The sequence below is a fragment of the Punica granatum genome, chromosome 8 (assembly GCF_007655135.1).
Source record: "Punica granatum isolate Tunisia-2019 chromosome 8, ASM765513v2, whole genome shotgun sequence".
Lineage (NCBI taxonomy): Eukaryota > Viridiplantae > Streptophyta > Magnoliopsida > Myrtales > Lythraceae > Punica > Punica granatum.
This window is the reverse complement of record NC_045134.1, coordinates 9323008-9341047: the sequence shown is the minus strand read 5'-3', so window position 1 is coordinate 9341047 and position 18040 is coordinate 9323008. Positions and strand designations below refer to the sequence as shown.

General features: G+C 38.5%; 3 protein-coding genes and 1 long non-coding RNA gene across 4 annotated transcripts; 2 read left to right on the top strand and 2 right to left on the bottom strand.

Moving 5' to 3' along the window:
* The first annotated feature begins 986 nt into the window (after window positions 1–986).
* LOC116187783 (UDP-galactose/UDP-glucose transporter 7) lies at window positions 987–4130 on the top strand. Its single transcript, XM_031516712.1, has 7 exons — window positions 987–1424; window positions 1956–2061; window positions 2171–2416; window positions 2539–2649; window positions 2758–2916; window positions 3465–3608; window positions 3702–4130. The coding sequence occupies exons 1-7, from the start codon at window positions 1384–1386 to the stop codon at window positions 3864–3866; spliced, it is 972 nt and encodes a 323-aa protein (XP_031372572.1). The 5' UTR covers window positions 987–1383; the 3' UTR covers window positions 3867–4130.
* A 281-nt stretch (window positions 4131–4411) lies between these two features.
* On the bottom strand, window positions 4412–9877 carry LOC116187782 (ubiquitin carboxyl-terminal hydrolase 18-like). Its single transcript, XM_031516711.1, has 11 exons — window positions 9282–9877; window positions 8375–8516; window positions 8202–8290; window positions 7969–8054; window positions 7716–7878; window positions 7469–7592; window positions 6891–7048; window positions 6630–6714; window positions 5866–6078; window positions 5577–5638; window positions 4412–5311 (listed from the first exon to the last, which is right to left on the bottom strand). Exons 1-11 carry the CDS (start codon window positions 9542–9544, stop codon window positions 4747–4749), a joined length of 1950 nt encoding a protein of 649 aa, XP_031372571.1. The 5' UTR covers window positions 9545–9877; the 3' UTR covers window positions 4412–4746.
* A 1448-nt stretch (window positions 9878–11325) lies between these two features.
* LOC116187304 lies at window positions 11326–12665 on the top strand. Its single transcript, XR_004152027.1, has 2 exons — window positions 11326–11868; window positions 11942–12665. It is a non-coding gene; the product is annotated as an uncharacterized LOC116187304 (long non-coding RNA).
* Window positions 12666–14473: 1808 nt separating this feature from the next.
* Window positions 14474–16316, bottom strand: LOC116188700. The gene is given in 2 exon segments (XM_031518185.1): window positions 14474–14936; window positions 16128–16316. Coding segments are annotated over 2 exon segments (579 nt in total). The 3' UTR covers window positions 14474–14546.
* Between the last annotated feature and the right edge of the window lie 1724 nt (window positions 16317–18040).

Here is an 18040-nt window from a genome sequence, read left to right as displayed (position 1 = left end):
TAACCAAGTTTCGTATTATAATGGCAAAGTACGGAATGGGAGATTCATTCATACAATAATGCAACGAAGAGGTACCTTTAGCCCTCTTCACCGTTGGGCCCAATCTGCTCATTGCTAAACAAGGAAAGGCTCCATTTGATGCACACGATGTTGGGGATTCAGGTGCCATGTCATCCCGTTATGGTAGAAGTTCATGCCTGCGGTCGCGACACCATCTTGTGGCCTCACACGGTTCGCCAGCACCACAGAAAATCCACTGTTATCTAATCGAAAGTTCCGACGAGATCCAGCGAAACGATGGCTAATAGATTTTATGTACAAATCTGGAGCTGGTAAATCTATCTGTTGATTCTATTCTTATTGTTCCGCTTCTGGAACGGAATTATCCCGACCAGCGGTACTAATGGCTGTGGGTCCAGATGAGATCACTGAGCTGAACATCATGATATGATCGGATCGGATCGGATTTTCAGTGTGTATATCCGAAATTCCGATGAGTTTAATTAATACAGTTCGAGTCGAATCGATTCACACAATCAAGAATTTTTTCATTCACAAAACTCAAACAAGCATCGTAAAGCTTGAACATAAGACCTTACTTAAGACTCTAACGAGACTCAAACACGATTCTATTTACATGAATCGAATACGTAATCTTATTTAAAATATGAGTATCGGATCACTTGAACTATCACACAAAAATAATCACGACTTTATTCTCTGATCTGCCGAAGAAAACTTTTAGATCCTATTTGGCTTTAGAAAATTTTTTTAACTTAACTTAATTCAATTCCACTTATATTTAATTTAACAACACAATTATTTTTTTAATTTTTTAATACTGAATTCTCTCATCCATTTATTATTTTCTACCCAATTTAACAACACAATTATTACTTTCTCTTAATTATTTATTATTATTTTTTTCATAATTTAATAATACTATCATTATAAATTAATTAAAATCAAATCTCATCCACAGCTCAAATACCAAACATAAACTTTTTAACGCCCTGTATCAAAACCAGCAGACAATCGAATCTCTCTCTCCCAGGCTCGTTCAGTCAGTCTGCTTTGCTCTCCCTCCGCTCCGACATGCGAAGCCATCTGAAGCCTATCGATCCAATCAATCATTCATAGCGACCAGTCGCCTCTTTTCTTCAGCTTCTTCTTCAGTTCTGCTCCCAGCCATTAATTGCTCAATTCGGAAGCAGGCTTGGATCTGTGGCGTCCTCTTGATTCGAAGGGTCGATTGGATTGATCCTGAAGTTACGGTTTTAGTCCGACGATGTCAATGAATATGCGGTGATAAGCTGTGGAGCAGGCGCCACTTTGATTGGATTTGAAGATAAACCAGCTCACCAGTCTCCCCCCTCAAGGGCCATGGATCCTCGGAGCGATGCTGATGCTAGTCCGGTGTCAAGGTCTCTCTCTCTCTTTCTCTCTCTCTCTAGCTGTTGCTCCCAATGCGGATTGTCGCTTCGCTGCATCTGCTCAGTATGATTAAATCGCGAGAATATTTAGCCTCCAAGTCTGCGTTGTCAGCGCTTAACCGTTCGTAAGGGCTCGATCATTTTCCACAGAATGTGGTTTCTCTGCTTTGCTTCAGTACTTTCATTTTGAGTAGATTGACAAAATCTGTGACTTTTTTCTCTCGCGAGAAAGCATAAGCTGTGATTGTAGAATCAGAGGACTCTGCCTCCGCATTCAATCTGTCTCTGAGCAAGTAGAGTGGTTAGGTGCCAGCAATCTATTTTAGGAAACACCTCTCCATTTATGGATGCAATGTTAGCTTTTGCCATTTAATGCTGAACTATGCTTGTTAGTTAATGATTCATGGAAACAAATTGAGTTTCTAGACATGAACTGAGATGATTGCTGGATTTTCGGTTTTATTCGATATGTTCTGTTTGTTGGTGTCCCTAATATTATTAAGTACAAACATTTTTATGCAGTCTTTTTGCTGCATTCTCATATGGAATTGCTTCGATGGCCATGGTCTTCATCAACAAGGCCGTCCTTATGCAGTACTCGCATTCGATGACCCTTCTTACTGTACAGGTAGCATTGGAAAGTATTAGAAAGATTACTTTGGTTAAATAAATGATTGTGTTCTGATTTTGCCATTATCATTACGTTCTGATATTTGTCTTGATTGCGGTTCTGTCAGCAATTAGTGACAGCATTGCTCATTCATCTCGGTCGAGTGATGGGGTACACAAAAGCCAAACGCCTAAACATGGAGACTGCAAAAAAGCTCTTTTTGGTCTCACTTTTCTACAACGCAAACGTTGCATTTGCTTTGGCAAGCTTGAAAGGTGTTAACATCCCGATGTATATTGCAATAAAGAGACTCACACCACTTGCTGTACTGATAGCAGGGTTTTTTCGGGGAAAAGGGAGACCTTCAACGCAGGTATCACTATCAGTTTTTGGGTGATAATGAATTTGTGTCATGCTGGTTGGATTTAACCCAGGAGCCTTGTTATTGGAGATTAGGCGCTCTCAAACCGGTGACTCAAATTTGTGAAAACTCAGGTCACTCTCTCTGTAGTTTTGATTGCGGCGGGGGTTCTTATAGCAGCTTTGGGAGATTTTTCTTTTGACCTCTATGGATATACCATGGCTTTCACTTCCGTGTTTTTCCAGGTCTGTGTCTCAAAAAGTCTCTGTTAATATAATCATCGTAGCATCTGGCTTACTGAGTCTGTTTATTTATTTACTTCCCTCATTATTCTGTGCTTGTATTCCATGCAGACAATGTACCTTGTCTTAGTGGAGAGGTCTGGTGCAGAAGATGGGCTTTCATCCATCGAGATCATGTTTTACAACAGCTTTCTTTCTCTTCCTTTTTTGCTATTTCTTATCATCGCTACGGGGGAATTTCCAAATTCTCTGGCGCTGTTAATTGCAAAGGTCAGAATTCCACCTTTCCACCTTTGTTTTTTGTAATTGAGGGAGAAGTGGATTTAAATTCGTGCATCCTTTCGCATGGACTACATTCCACTTTAAAAAATTATGTTTGGAGGAGATTTTTTCACTTGTTTTGTGATTGCTAAAGGAACAATATGGTATTTAAAGTGTTAATCAGCTGTAAGTGATCTCAATTCGAAATATATATATATATATATATATATATATACATTTTTTTTCTACTGATTAATATGCTCTTTTTGTTACTTCTCTATATATATGAAAATCTCGATATTCATTTTGCATGGATCGGACCTAATATGGCCACTTATAGGTCTTTCACAAAATTTTCCTTATTTCTCCCTTCCAACCAACAAAAGCCCAAAACATTCCTCCTTTTACTGCTTGAGAATAACTGGTAGCTAGATTAGGACCGTTGTTCATATATGGTTTCAAACATTTGAGCAGAATTCATCGATGTCCAAATATGAAGTTCTTATGGCAGATTTCAATTGTTAGTATATTAATAATGCATACATTGTTCTTGGCAGAGCAATTCTCTCTCCTTTTTGGTGATTCTTGTTCTTTCACTGGTGATGGGCATCGTTCTGAACTACACCATGTTCTTGTGTACCATAGTCAACTCTGCTCTAACAACTACCATTGTTGGAGTCCTGAAAGGCGTCGGTTCCACAGTAAGTAAAAACATTTTACGTGATACAGAGTTTCTGAATTGCTACTTTAGCCCGCAATGTTGCTTCACTGAACTTTGTTCTCTTGCTGTACAGACGCTTGGGTTTTTCGTACTGGGTGGGGTAAAAGTGCATGGTTTGAATGTGACGGGATTAGTTATCAACACGGCTGGGGGCATATGGTATTCCTATGCAAAGTATCAGCAGAAGATGCACAAGTCCTCGAAGCTGGCGTCCGATCCCGAAGCACATCGGAAATAAGACTGGTCCATTGCCAGTTTCTTCTTTCTCGGTAAATTTTCCCCCATATGATGACCGATGTCGTCAAAGGAACATCAATAGTACAAAAAGAAAACCCAGAAATCCTACTGTCCAACAGGACAGCTGCAATGTACTTTAGTTTCAGGGTTGCATACTTTTCCCTTGACGAGTAAGAAGGAAATTTGCATGATTCCTATACTGTCTGATTATGTCGTGAAGAGTTAGTTCATCACTTCATTAAAAATGTGAGGAGATTGAGCAAAACCAAAAGGCCTTTGGTTTTTCATTGATGGGATGTTACTAATGACTAAATGTGTGACCCTAATCCATCGAATAGAAAGTGTTATTTCTATTTGTTGATTAGAAAACATAGAAAGTTCACTCGTTAGATGCATGGAAGATCGGGAGATACATGGTAGATCATAGGTGGTGATCAGACATTCTTGAATAGGGGAAATATCTGCTCTCGTGATGCATTTATTAAGTACAAAACATTACACCACCTCTTTCCATTACCATTTTGAGCTGCTTTGGGTCACTCCAAATGTCAAACAAGTTGGATCACATCACATTGCATCGTTAAATCACCTATTAATATATCTGGAAACGATTAATTGAGAATACATTAACAAACTAACATCTTTCCCTCAAGGCGTGTAAAGCTATCCATTCAACTAATCGAGTACGACGAGACATCATCCGAGATTTATGCAAATAATGAAACCCCGGCTACATCAAAAGAATATCCCCCGCCCCCACCCTTCTTGCCATCAGTTACCGATGGGAAGATAAATTATAAACATCCCCATAAAGTGGGAGAAATAAGAGGAGAAAAGAATTTCATGCCCGGATCTCTATCAAGTTGGCCTCAGATTCTTGCTTACTGACCCTCCGAAAGATTCAGATTACTGGTGGGGCTTGAAGGGCATTGAGGAACTACCTGTTCATCAGCACATTCTTCCATCAGGAACGAAGATTCGTTCGGGCAAGGGGCTTTCCCATTGCAGTGGACTCCATTTTCCTGTGGAGTCGAGGATCCTAACTCGCCATGAATGACATCAACCTCCATCATTTCTTCTCTAAGACCATTTGAACCATCTCCAACTAATACTGACTCATTCTCCAAGATGGATATCTCCCGTGTAAGGGTCAAAGGTGTCCTGGGCTCAACACTATCAGCAGCATCTGGGTCTCTGTTACCAGCTTCTGAGTTTTCCGAGGTAGATGGTTCCAAGCTGCCATTGGGCAGTACCGAGCCAGAGATTACCTCACTATCGAGACACATTGTCTTTTCCCCAGCAGTTATTTCTTCAGATTTGGAGCCCCCCGAAGCTGAATTATTTTCAGCTTGTATAGCAGAGCAAGGTTCTGAATCCGAACTCTCCTTTTCAATCCTCTCCACAGATATGTCAGGTGACATCAGACAAGATGGGCGGGGAGTAACCCTATCACAAAGGAATATTCATCAGATAAATCAAGGATTTTTTTGAATTAACCTTCTACAACAACAAACAAATAATAATCATAATTTCTCAACAGAAGCACTCCTTTATCATAATTCGATGGTCCTATATATAGATTCATTTCAGTATACTTCAACACTCCCTCGAGGTTACATTCAATTAAGGTAGCTTTATATGACATGGGGTTCTCTGAGAATATATCCACACTATATACAAGACAATGATCTCGGATGAAACAAACAAGTACCTGCTGTATAAGAGCATGTATGCCCCCTGAGAGAGCACTTCCTCCACTTCAACCCTCGTAACCTGCCAAAATTATAAGCATCAGGGGAAACTGGAAGTTCTGGTTTCCACTCAATCGAAATTCAAAGAATCTTTTCGGTATAAACTGGTATTCAAAATGGAATTGGAGCATAGTATATCACTCAATATTTAACTGAATGGCAGCTTTCAGTATTACGACATAAAGCCTGTAATAGAGAGAGAGGAGGGGTGTGATGGTGGGGTTGGGGGGGCGCGGCGGGTTGCAGTACCTTACAATCGTCATTCCTGTACCAATTCCCAGAAAAATCCTTGGTATAACAAATGTAGTGACCAAAAAAGGATGCATTTAGCATGTCCAGATGAACCACGACAGCATAGAGCTTGTACACATCAGTGCCATCACCAGCCTCACTCATGTAAGGGCCAAGATCTAACGTCTCGGGGAAATTTACTTTCTTGTTGAGTTTCCCAAACCTTCCACTCTGCAGGTGATTAGAAAGAATTTAAACCACAAGTCAAATACCATAAATAGCTGGTATTCGGACAAGTAATAGATCTATCAAAGTGTGCCCAAGAATTAGGAAGGCACTCATCTGTACTGACGAAAATCAAAATGACAGTTTCCAAATCATGACAAGAGATTCAGGAGCATAAATACAATTAAACAGCTGTGTTTTGTGAAAATCGATAGTTCAATGACATTATGAGATGACAATTCAACTTCTAGGCCCTTGAGCTCCTAAGTCTCTTTCTGAAGAACCATTCAAATCTAAGAAAGGGCCTGATCTTTCTAGCTATTTAGCTCCTAGAGTCAAAAATAATAAATAACCTCCATAAATAAAACTCAAAACATGGTTAGAGTATTCCACATGCTAAATACACCATCTAACATACAGGACCCGTTCCTTGAGAAAATTGTCATGCTCAAATAATTCTTTGAAATGTTGTCATCTGCATTGCCATTAAATAGCATCTATAACTTCAGTCAAAACTCCATGCTCACAGTAAGCAACGAGTGGGAGGAGGCCCAGACCTGAAATCGTTTCAATGCAATTGTGAGAATGTTTGGAGCATGCCACACAGTGAGGCGCTTCCATGCCTTGACATAGTCATTGCATCTGCAGGAACAGTTGCTTTTTATACACAATAATTCCATATGACCCAATAGATGTAAGTTTAAAAGGGGGGAAAAGACTATAGCTTTTTGGCTGAGTGTGAAAGACTAGGTGCTTATATCAACGGAATAAGAAGCCATTCACTGGAAATAAGTCCCAGGAAATTAGAAGCGGCATACCCCTCACATCTATACATATTGTCTCCATGAAGCCACTCTTGAGCCGTATATTGCTCAAGGCATTCTTCCAACGATGCAGCATCACCATGAATTTCAACAGTTAAATCCATCATGTTCTCATACTGATTTGAAACCTTATTGCACTTTCCACATATAACCTGGAATCAATAATATAGAAGTATAAAAATTCAACCATCAAATAAATGGGATAATATGCAACCAAAGCAAGAGCATGACTTGGTGATCAGATCCCATTCAGACCCTAGATAAGCATTGCATCCATAAATTCAATGATAGAGTTGCATCTTGCCTAGAGAAAATTCAAACATTAATTTGTAAGAATACCCAGTCTTATTACAATCATTTATGATCTTTCCTCCAAGACAAGACAAGTTTAGATTAAGCTTATCATGCTCCGTAACTCCGGGGGTCAACCACTTTTGATGAAGCAGCAAACACGTAGCAGCACTCTCATCACTCTCAATAATTCTTACACATGTTACCCTAGTACACATCAAAAGATGATCTAAGCAAGAATTCATCTCGGCCCAGTAACCATATCTGGCACATGACAGTACCTGGGATTGTAATTGACCACCAAATATATGTTGAATCAGAGTTGTTTCCTGTGAGCTGGGATGAACAGCCTTTTCACCACCAAATTCATCAAGGCACACTGACTGCATAGTGTCAATGGCAAACCTGCAGAATTAAAGTGAACATTCACTAAACTGAAGCAAAACATAGCATCAGGCTGCGCTAAGCAGGTGATGCTGATTAAACAATTGTTTGGAGAAAAGCAAATCAATATTATTAATAGGAAACCTCATGCATTCATGAGCATCCTCCTGCCTTCCATAGCCTAGATTACCGCCAATATTAGGAAGCCGAGAAAGAATATTGACTGGTGAAAAAGGATTAAGATTATTGGTCGCCCTCTCAAGATGGGTTTGCAATTCACACAGAAAGCACCAATCATTTCGTCTGCCTGAAAACAATAAGTAATAATAACATCAGACTTATACTTGTGACCATAAAGACAGCAGGACAATCACAGCATTTAGCATAGATAACTTACATTCTCTTCTATGACCTCTCTTCAACAGATAGGCAACAAGCGGCCGTGTAGATGCAAGACACTGAAGAACCACATTGACAAAGCAACTGTTGGGAAGGAAGAAACACGAGGAATTTAGCCTCTGAAACTTTATTTGCTTCTATTCTAATCAACCAGGGAAAACTTTTGCCGAAGAGCAGAGTAATCTCATACAAATTGAAGGGCAAAAAAGAGTGAAAATGTTGTGCACAGACCTGTTTCCACAGTTTATGAGCCCACAAGGAGGATATCCCGGCCTTTCCCAGTTGTAAAGATCAACAAATTCATCATAAGGGAAGAGAACCTGCCATTATTTATTTAATCGGTCACTACAGAATGTGACCCAAATTAATACCTATCTAAACGAAAAAAAAAGAGTGCAAATTACCCTTTTAATTTGCTTGAGAGGCTTCGATGTCCCATTCTCAATAACCAGAGGAATGTCTCCAGAGTTTGCCTTAGAAGCTTGTTGAAAATCCTTACATTTCAATTTATGACTTTTCCAGTGGGCCGCTTGGCATTTTGGAGAGCTAGAAGAAGAGCAAAGATTAGAACACGAAACGCCCGCATATTGCTAATATCAAACCTAAAGCTACAGTTATATACATCCCAGTAGCTATGAACAATTCACTATATAGTACATGTCCGCGGCTCTAACTTCATTAAAGCAATATAAACTGTTGAAAATATCATATTCCCAGAATTTACCCAAAAACTGTCATATAAACCTCCTTAAATCCTAATCAAAGACTCACTGTCCCAACAATTCCCTATTCAGAGGAGGGTTCGGATAAAATTTTGCTAAATAATAACACCAATAACTACCAACTTAAGGGAACATCCAAGTTTTAAGGCCATCAAATTACAATGGATTACTCCAGTTTATAAGCACCTCCTTCAGCCAGCGAAAGAGATTTCGGTTGGTGGCCAAGACTAGCAATTTAAAGGTCCCTGCATGTTCAAGCTAATCTTTCACTTCAATCGCCACAACCACTTCCAAAATGATGCAAACTTCAAAACAAAGCATCATACTTTGATAAAACAGAAGGGTGCTTGGAATTATGAATTAGACATTCAACTGCTGTTGAGTCTGAGGAGCGAGGAATGAAACTGTTCAGAGATAAGATATAGAAGAGCGAATTTCTGCTCCATAAAAATGGAAACTTTAAACCCAATCCGCATAATAAAGAGAGATTTAACTACTCAAAACAGCAAGGAATCCGCCCATAGTCAGCCACACTGAGAAGTCGAGCGAGAATTTAGCTGAGGAAACTTATGCACGAGGGAAGCATTACCAGTATCTGACGTCCTTGCAGCGGGAGCAGACCTTGGGGCCGTCGTTGCCGCAAACGGCGCAAATGGGATCGATGCGAGTGCCGGGCATGGCTTTACCGAAACCACGTCCTCCGCCGCCGGTGGCCTCGAAATTGGCGTCGACTTCGAAGTACTTAGAAGCGGTGTTCTTGACAAGGTGAAGCAGGCCGAAGGAAATCACGAACGCAGTGAAGATGAACTGCAAGAACCATCTCAGATCCAGCGTGATTCCGATCACATGCATGCTACTGCCGCTCAGCTCCGGCTCCCACGATCTTGGGGCTTCTTCATCGGTGAAGACGCCGTGATTGCAGCAGAATCATAGCACCCCGGGAGTGTTCCGATTGCCGAACTGATCAACGGTATGTAATGTGCGGGCGAATTAGGGTTAATTAGGGCACGAAAATTTGTGGGCAAGAAAGGAATTTGGATATCGTCGGGATTTTGATATTCCGGCCTCAGTGGGTAAAAAGGGAAGGAAGGGAGTTTCCTCACTGTGGAGAGTTCTCTTCTCTCCTTCTCCCTCTTCCTCTTCTCTCTAGAAAGCAATGGCGTCTCCGGCTTCTGTTTTCCCTTTTTTTCTCTTTTACTTATTCGGTTCGATATCTCATAATATCACCCGCTTCTCAAATATATCACATAATTTAAAAAAAATTCAAAAAAATCTAAGATTTATATCTAATTTTAAATATATCCCGACATTAATTTTTCCATTAATATTTAACTGTGTTGTTGATGTGGAACGTCAGTGAATCCATTATTGTAACCCTTTATCCGGGAGAGATTTGAAAAAATAATTAAAATCATAAAATAGATTTATAAAAAATTAAAATTAATAGTTTTGGAGTCTGCTTATATTTCCTTGACGGGTAAATATAGATTTAGAATAAAATGTAAATCATATGCTTTTAGAATAAATTTTAAAGTATAAGTTAAATTTTTTTAAAAAAAAGTAAAATTATAGAATATATAGCATAAAAACCCTTCTCTTTTTCCGTTCTCCTTTACTTCAGGAAGCAGAAAACGGAAACCACCTCCGTCTTTTCTTGTTGACGTTTCTCAGGGATTAAGGAAAAGAGATGGGACTGAGCTGATTCCTAGAAGTAGCTTCCCGAACTTGACTTGACTCGGCTTGAGCTCGGCTTAATATACAAATGAGAAGCTCGAGCTCTAACCTCATTTTCTCATGTTAAAGGGAGCACGAGGTTTGGATATGAGCACGAGTATGCTCATGATTAAGCTTGATGATGAGCCCAAAATTGTGAATTGGTTCGATTAGGGATAGTTGACGCCTTCGTAGTTGATAGAAAGAAGATATGTATACCCAAATTTTTATAGCATGCATCACAAGCAAAAACGGACTGAGAGCGGAAAGGGTTAAGTGAAGCAATCGTCTCCTAAAATCTTGACGCTCAATTGAAATTGACATATTGTGTTTTTGGATTCTTGATGAGATTAGGGAGCTTGACACGAGCTGTATCAGCAAGCTTGGCTTGCTCCAATCGGGAAGCTCGAGACGAGCCTGAAGTATCAATCAATTACCATTTTTGTTCGCATTTTGGCTGAATATCTCCCAATTTGAAGGAAATTCGAGAATTTGTTTTAGGTTTTGTAACAAGTTTAAAAAGAGAGACTTTCTACTTTAAGATTGATTATCTTGAGCTGAGAATATCTTCATCCTAAATAATCTTAGCTATTAATTAATTCAATTTAAGATTCTCTTTCTTTAAATAGAAGTAGTAGGCATGAATTTGAAATCAACGATCAATGAAGAGAATATTTTGATGAGAAATTCTATAATTAGGTAAAAAAAAAAGTTTCATGGTGGAACGATAAGTTTTTTTATAACATATAGATCCATTAGATATTAAAAATTATTTTTTAATTCATAAATATTTCAATCATGTTATAAATTCATCGGATCACATTTTAAGTTCTTCGGTTCCTGGGATCGATTATGTATCCCTAGGAGAAGCTGCCATGTGTCTTGAAAGTTAACGGATTTAATAGATCGGTCCGACTGCTTGAACCGGCCAGCAAAATAAAAATAAAAAAGTAAACTTCGACTTGGATCATGATGAGAAGATGTGGGAGGGGGTGGTGGCTCCCTCTAGAGACAACCACCCTCGCTACTAGAATAACATCAACTCGAGAGGAAATTTTGCTAGGGAATTTTCCCAAGCGAATTCCTCCCAAAGTCGAGGGAAACTCGTAGGAAATTATTTGCATGGAAATATCGAAGGATTTGGCACGGATGAAAATTGCTACGGAAAAGTTTCTCCTCAAATCTCTCGCAAAAATTAAAAAAAAAATTGAAAAAAAAATACATAAAAGGCTTGCGAGGGATATATCCTTTTGCAAATCCGGGATCTTCCCTCATAACCCTTAAATATATATATTACTATTATATTTTTTCCTTATTCCTCCTAACTTCTTCATCTGAACACAAAGAGACGCAGAGGAGCCTACGTTCCAAGCCATAGAATTTCGCCTGGATCGAGCTGCAGGAAGAAGAAGTCCATCGCAAACTCAAGCAACTGGATCGACCTCGACTGCTCTAGCCCACGAGTATATCTCTCCCCTCTCTCTCCCCCTCCGTCTCCCAATCGAGCTTCGAAACTTCTTCAAATTGATGCATCAGCTGCTTATTGGCAAGGGAATCAAGTAATCAGTGCCACCAACCGCCGCCCCGCAGCTCGATCGGTGCCCTAAGCTGTCGCCCCGCAGCTCGATTGGTTCCCACAGCCGCTGGCCCCGCTCGGTGTCCCCCAGATCGCCGGCCTCCAGCTCATTGCTGTCCTGTTTGGTGCATCCCAGCAACACCGTTCGTGGCCGCAGCTCCAGTTCGCCGGCCCCCTAACTGATCGGCACCAATAACGTGGCCCCCAATACACCGACCCCAACTCACCGCCTCTGTGCTGCCCAGACGGATCCTAATCATTTCTTTTTAATTTTTAATTGAATCTTTTCGCCGCAAATTCCTCGCACTTATAAAGGCCAATACAAATCCCTCGCAAATTAAATTTGCGAGGAAAATATCTCTCGCAAAAAAAAAAAAAAAAGACTAGCAATTTTATAATAGATGTCATTCCTCGCAAATCTGAATAAAAGGACGATTTTGAGAAGGAATTGCAAGGGATTGTTCCCTCTCAAATTGATGTTTTTTCTAGTAGTGCACTCCTCAGACCAGGTCGTCGATGACGCTACAGGTCTGGGTGGTGGCGCCGGTAATAGGCACTATGGCCCTACACGTCCAGCACCAATGACAACCCCTTTTTTATAGCCTGTTGCAGTGCTTTTTTTATTATTTATTATTTATTTTATTTAATTTTCAACTTTATAATTTCTTTATTTTTTCAACTTTATTTTATTTAATTTTCAACTTAAAAATAATTAGGCTGCATTGGATATTGATTCAAAAATATTTATTTCACAATAAATATCTATTTTAAAATTTTTATTTTATCGTTATTTTAGAATATTTATTTTAGAATTATTTTAATAGTTGTTAATTAGTAAATTTTTTCCAATTATTTTATTTTTATAGTTATATACAATTATCATATTTACAATTATCTATGAAATTATTTTACGATAATTATTTTTAAAATTATTTTATGCTAAATTTATAATTTAATTATTTTTTCAACTTTTTTCAATTTATAATTGTTGAATAAGAAATTATTATATCTACAATTTTCTTATAAGTTGTGATTGTAAGTATAATTATATTTTATGTTTACAATTGTTTTTTCCTAAAATTATAATTTACAATTATTTGATTTTTGAATTTATATTTCCAAAATTTAAATTTACAAATTAATATCATTAGCAAGGATATATTATCCAAAATTAGTTGGGCAGTGAGGATAGAGGCGATCAATTGTTGTCATTGGCTATGCTGGTGAGAGTAGCAGTGAGGATAGTGATGATGATGGCGACTAGTGGCCATTCATTGTTATGTTTAAAATCGTCCATGTTAAAGTCCGCCAAATATCAGTGGTGTATGCCCTCATTGATCCTTTTGTTTTAACAAGGGATAGTAATCAAATTTTGAAAATCAAGGGTTATTGTTGATCAGTAATCCTACAGTAAAGGATAAAAATTGGTAAAATGAAAAAATAAATTAAATATCTTACTCGTGAGACATAAGAACAACCGTATCAATTTCTATTGAATACATTAGTGTGAGAAATTACAGTTGTCCCGTACTAATTGATAAACGCAATATTATTTTCGTTAGAACATGTTAGACTGAGCAAATAATTGTTCTGGATGGAACCAATATTTAAAATGATAATGATCTCAACAGTATGAACTGACTTAGAATGTGAATTATGAATTTTCGTAAAATCTCCATTAGACATAGAGCCAGTCACAGGATATACACTATTAAAGTGATTTAGTAAACTTTGTTAGTACCAAATGTCATGTGGAACATATTCCACATCCACTCACTCGGCTTCTTGTATTTAAAGTGATTTTGTGTATCGACTTCAATCAAACTATTGTTCCGTATCATAATCGGAGAAGATCCAGTTAAATTATGTAATTTTTAGAGAATGAAAAAAAATTAATTTTATGAAATAGTAAATGTAATATCATCTTGCTTGCAAAGAGGAGCACTCATATCAATTTATACAGAACACAAATTATACCCGCACTGATATATAACTAGCATAATTATGTTTCTGCAAATCATATTAGTTTGAGCAAATAATAGTTTTAGATAGAACTACTACTTTTTTTTGGGGGGTAAATGAAGGGGCCTAAGCCCAAAGCTAGAACTAATTTTCAAAGTGAAAAAGGTTTTTTGTTGTAATGTATATACAAAAAACACATATTGGCTTAATCGAATATTATATCTTGCCTGAACTGAGTTATAAAAAGAAATGGAATAGGTTCTATATAACACGTGGTCCTAAGAAAGTTTAAAAATGAGACAAGCTAATAATCATCAGAAAGTTTGGAAATTTCGAGTTAGTACGTGTGATGATAGCTCAAAAATGTATACAAAAAGAAGAATTATTTTCCGCATACTATATTCCTTCAAACAAATTCTCACGGAGCCGTACGTGGACGTTACCGCTCATACAGCTCCCAACCAGCAAGCAGTTAGCCTTCCTCCCCAAGGGATGGAAGTGTGGATGAATCGACCTCAAGAATTCGGTTTTTCTTTTTGGAAATAACATGATAAGAGCATCCCTTTCACAAAAAGCTAAAGATCGCCCCCAACTCCTGCCACTTCAGCACCTTATGATCTTTGAGAAGATCAAACCGAGCCTTCTCCTAGAATGTTTTTGTCGATTTCGAAAATTCCATAGTGTATCAGGACGAGAATGAATCCGGGAATCCAGGACATACTCATCCTGGAGCTTCTGCTCTCCTCTGGGGAGGGGTGTTTTTTAGATATAAAGGTGAGTCGAGGGTAGCCTCCCGCTTGACTGATTTCTCGAAGTCGGAGGAAGATCTCTCATCTGATGACCCTGAACAAGAAGGAGCTGCTCTCGACGTGAGATCAGCAGCAAAAGAAGAGGAATTGGATGCCCCAGAGCCCCCAGAGTAGCCTTAGAAAAAACACACAGAAGGGACCGGACAGAAACAAGAGAAAGAATAAAAGGGCCATGATGATGATCCTATCTTCGTTTTCGCCCTGCCCCGATGATGCCGCTCCTTGCTCGCGGAGCTACATACTGGAAAAAGAAAAAGACTCTCTCTAAACCCTTGAGAAGAGAATCGTTGGTTTGACCCACGTACTACGTGGGAAATACGAGATCTAGGCAAGCCGCTACATCTTCTCCCCTTGCCCTTTTTCGATAGAAGAACTACAACTCTTCTCTTAGATAGTGGTCGATCGCTTTGCATCTATGGTTAATCAATAGGTCCGCGGATCTATTCTTCTATACGATAAATCACCATCTCTTAGCACCACACGAGTACCCCTCTTCGGTCCAGGCAGTCTGCAGGCAGCAGAACTTAGTGAGATCAAAGCTCAGCAGGATGAACGGCAGATAGTAGCCAGCAACCAACCCGCTTCAGACATTTGTTTCCTCCATCATCAAATTTTTCATTCATGACAGATTAAGATGACAATAGTCAAAGATACAATACATAAAAAACCTGGGTGCAAGAAGGACATTTTCGATGCTTGCTTGAGCGGCGGCTTCGGCTCGTTCTTTCTGGACGGAGAGTGATTTCATCTTTTTTTGCAGTTTCTGAACAGTCATTGTTGATCAGATTCCCACAGATATTCGCTTGTACAAGTTCTGCATAAAGTTCTTTTATCCGTTGTTCAAGCCTTTGTTTGAGCACTTTGAGCTGGGCAAACTATTTTCTTTTCTAACTCACTCATCTGATCTTTTGTTAACGACTCCTTCTTCTCGGCCAGCCGCTTGACTTCTTGCACCGCTTTTTTATGGACTTCCCCTAAGGTTTGTTCTTTTCGGGTTTCCCGGTGGAATTTCAAGTCATTTCTTTCTTTATTCATCTTCATTTCCAGGGCTTGTCTGACTCTTGCAATTAGAGGCTCCGCTATGAACCCTTATGAATGAACACCCGGTCTCATTTCTATTTTTGGCTTGGAGTCCTCCAGTTGCCTTTTAGCGCTCTCTCGAGTTGGAGGGGAAGTCCTCTTTCAACACCTATCCTCATTCATTGTAACATTACCCTTTCTCTGATTGTCGCATTCTCCCGGACGTAACTTGGATTAGCCGGGTATTTGACGCAAGATTCTCTGGCCCGAGTGTTGTATATGTCTTCTGCCATATTACCCGGCTCAGTTGTTGTTGCTGCCTGGGCACTTGGTTGAACCGTTACCTCAACAGCACTTGTCCTTGAGGGTCCCCTTCTCCCATTGGTGCGCTGGAGACGGTTCTCCCTCTATCTTCGGCTTCCTTTTCTTCTGCAGCTTCTTCTTCTTCCTTCCGGCTAGGTGCTTTTCCATTTTCTTTTGACGAAAGCGGTTGACGTTCTGAGGGCTCCCCGAGCTTCGCATCGCTTGCTCTACTTCCCACCATATTTTGTATTTCTCTACTCCTTTATAATCCCCTAATAGTAACTCGTGGACTATAAATCCCTTCCTTTTATCTAAGTAGAGCCCTACTGGTAGCAGTACGATAGAGCGAACCCTGAAAGCCGTATGGAGCCCTTTCGCATAGTCGGCATGCTCTCGTCAAGCTCCCATTTTTATCCGTTTGCGAAGGAAGCCCAAGAGAGCGGGGCCTCCATATCTATCGGTGTCTCATACCCTTAGGCATGGCACGCCACCCGCACACAGACCCGCCCCTATGAAACCTCTCATGCCCTGGAATAACTTTGATGAATTGCACATTTATGAGCCGAGTTTACACGATATTATGATCATCCGCTATTATAGGGAAATGAACCCTATATCAAATATAGTAGCTCTACCACTATAGCATAAGTATTAAATGGTAGCCACCATAAAGTAGGTGGGGAGGGAAATTGATTAGGTTGTACGTGCAGGAGGTGAGGATTTCTGGTGATTGATGATTTGGAATAGCCAACTAGAGTAGTAGGCAGAACAGGGTCGGCGACTTTAGAAAAGAGTATCATTTTTCAGAAAAAAAAAACTACATGTTCAAATTACATCAATACTGGATCTAGTCAATATAAAGTTGAAGCCTGTTATTTTTTCGGTATATAACTAGGTATTCGGAAGTTTATTCCACCCAGATTAATTCAATGCAAGTCGAGTCGGCCGATTAAAGGGTAAAACTCTCCCAATCAAGAATTTTCTACATCCACAAGACACGTACTCGAGACTTTTTTTGAAAGTGAATAAGCGCCGAATCGCTTGAACCAACCCCCGTTGGTTGAAGCCTATTATTTTAGAAGAGCATATTGATCAAATCAATTGAAGACACTGCAATCACTGTTAGAATGAATGATCGCTCTAGAGCGAATCAAAATCTGTTTGTTGTTATAATTAGCTGTAACTAATTGTACAATTAGCTCGAACCGACTTCTTATGTGGAAATCAATCCGACCCATTTTTTTATTCTACTTCATTTTTTAAGAGCAATATATAATGATAACATCAATTTATTTTTTAAGAATAATATAAATGACAATGTTGCTTTTCTAGACAATATGTTTATTACAAGATAAACATTTTTGCTTTAAACATTGATTCCACCTAGTACTGTTATTTGCTCAAACTAATATATTCAACAGAAAAATAATATACAAGTTATATATTATCGCGGGCCAACTATAATTCTCGCTCTAACTAATGCATTCTCTATAAATTAATTTGGTTGTCTTTCAACCTCGTGAACAAGATATTTCACCTATTTTCGACATAATCGATTTCCATGATTAAATAAATAGTAATGAAAAATAACTACATAATGTAAAGTTGAAAATAAAATAACTGTAAATTTTGAAATAAAAATAAAATTAAAAATAATGTTAGTTTTTTTAAAAGTAAAATAAATATCTAATACAAAACTATCTAAATTAATATTATTTTTTTAAAATAATAGAATAACATTAATTTAAATAAAAATTATAATAAATAAGAATCTAGAATAACTGAAAAATAATCAAAATAGACATTATAAAAATAATTGAAAATATTTTTGAAATAATTGTAAATATTTCTGAAATAACTCTAAAATAAATATTTTAATATTGGAAAATAAATAGAGTAAGTTAATAAAACCCTAAAAAAGATAATCAGTTATTTATTTACTGTGAATTATTTTAAGATATAATA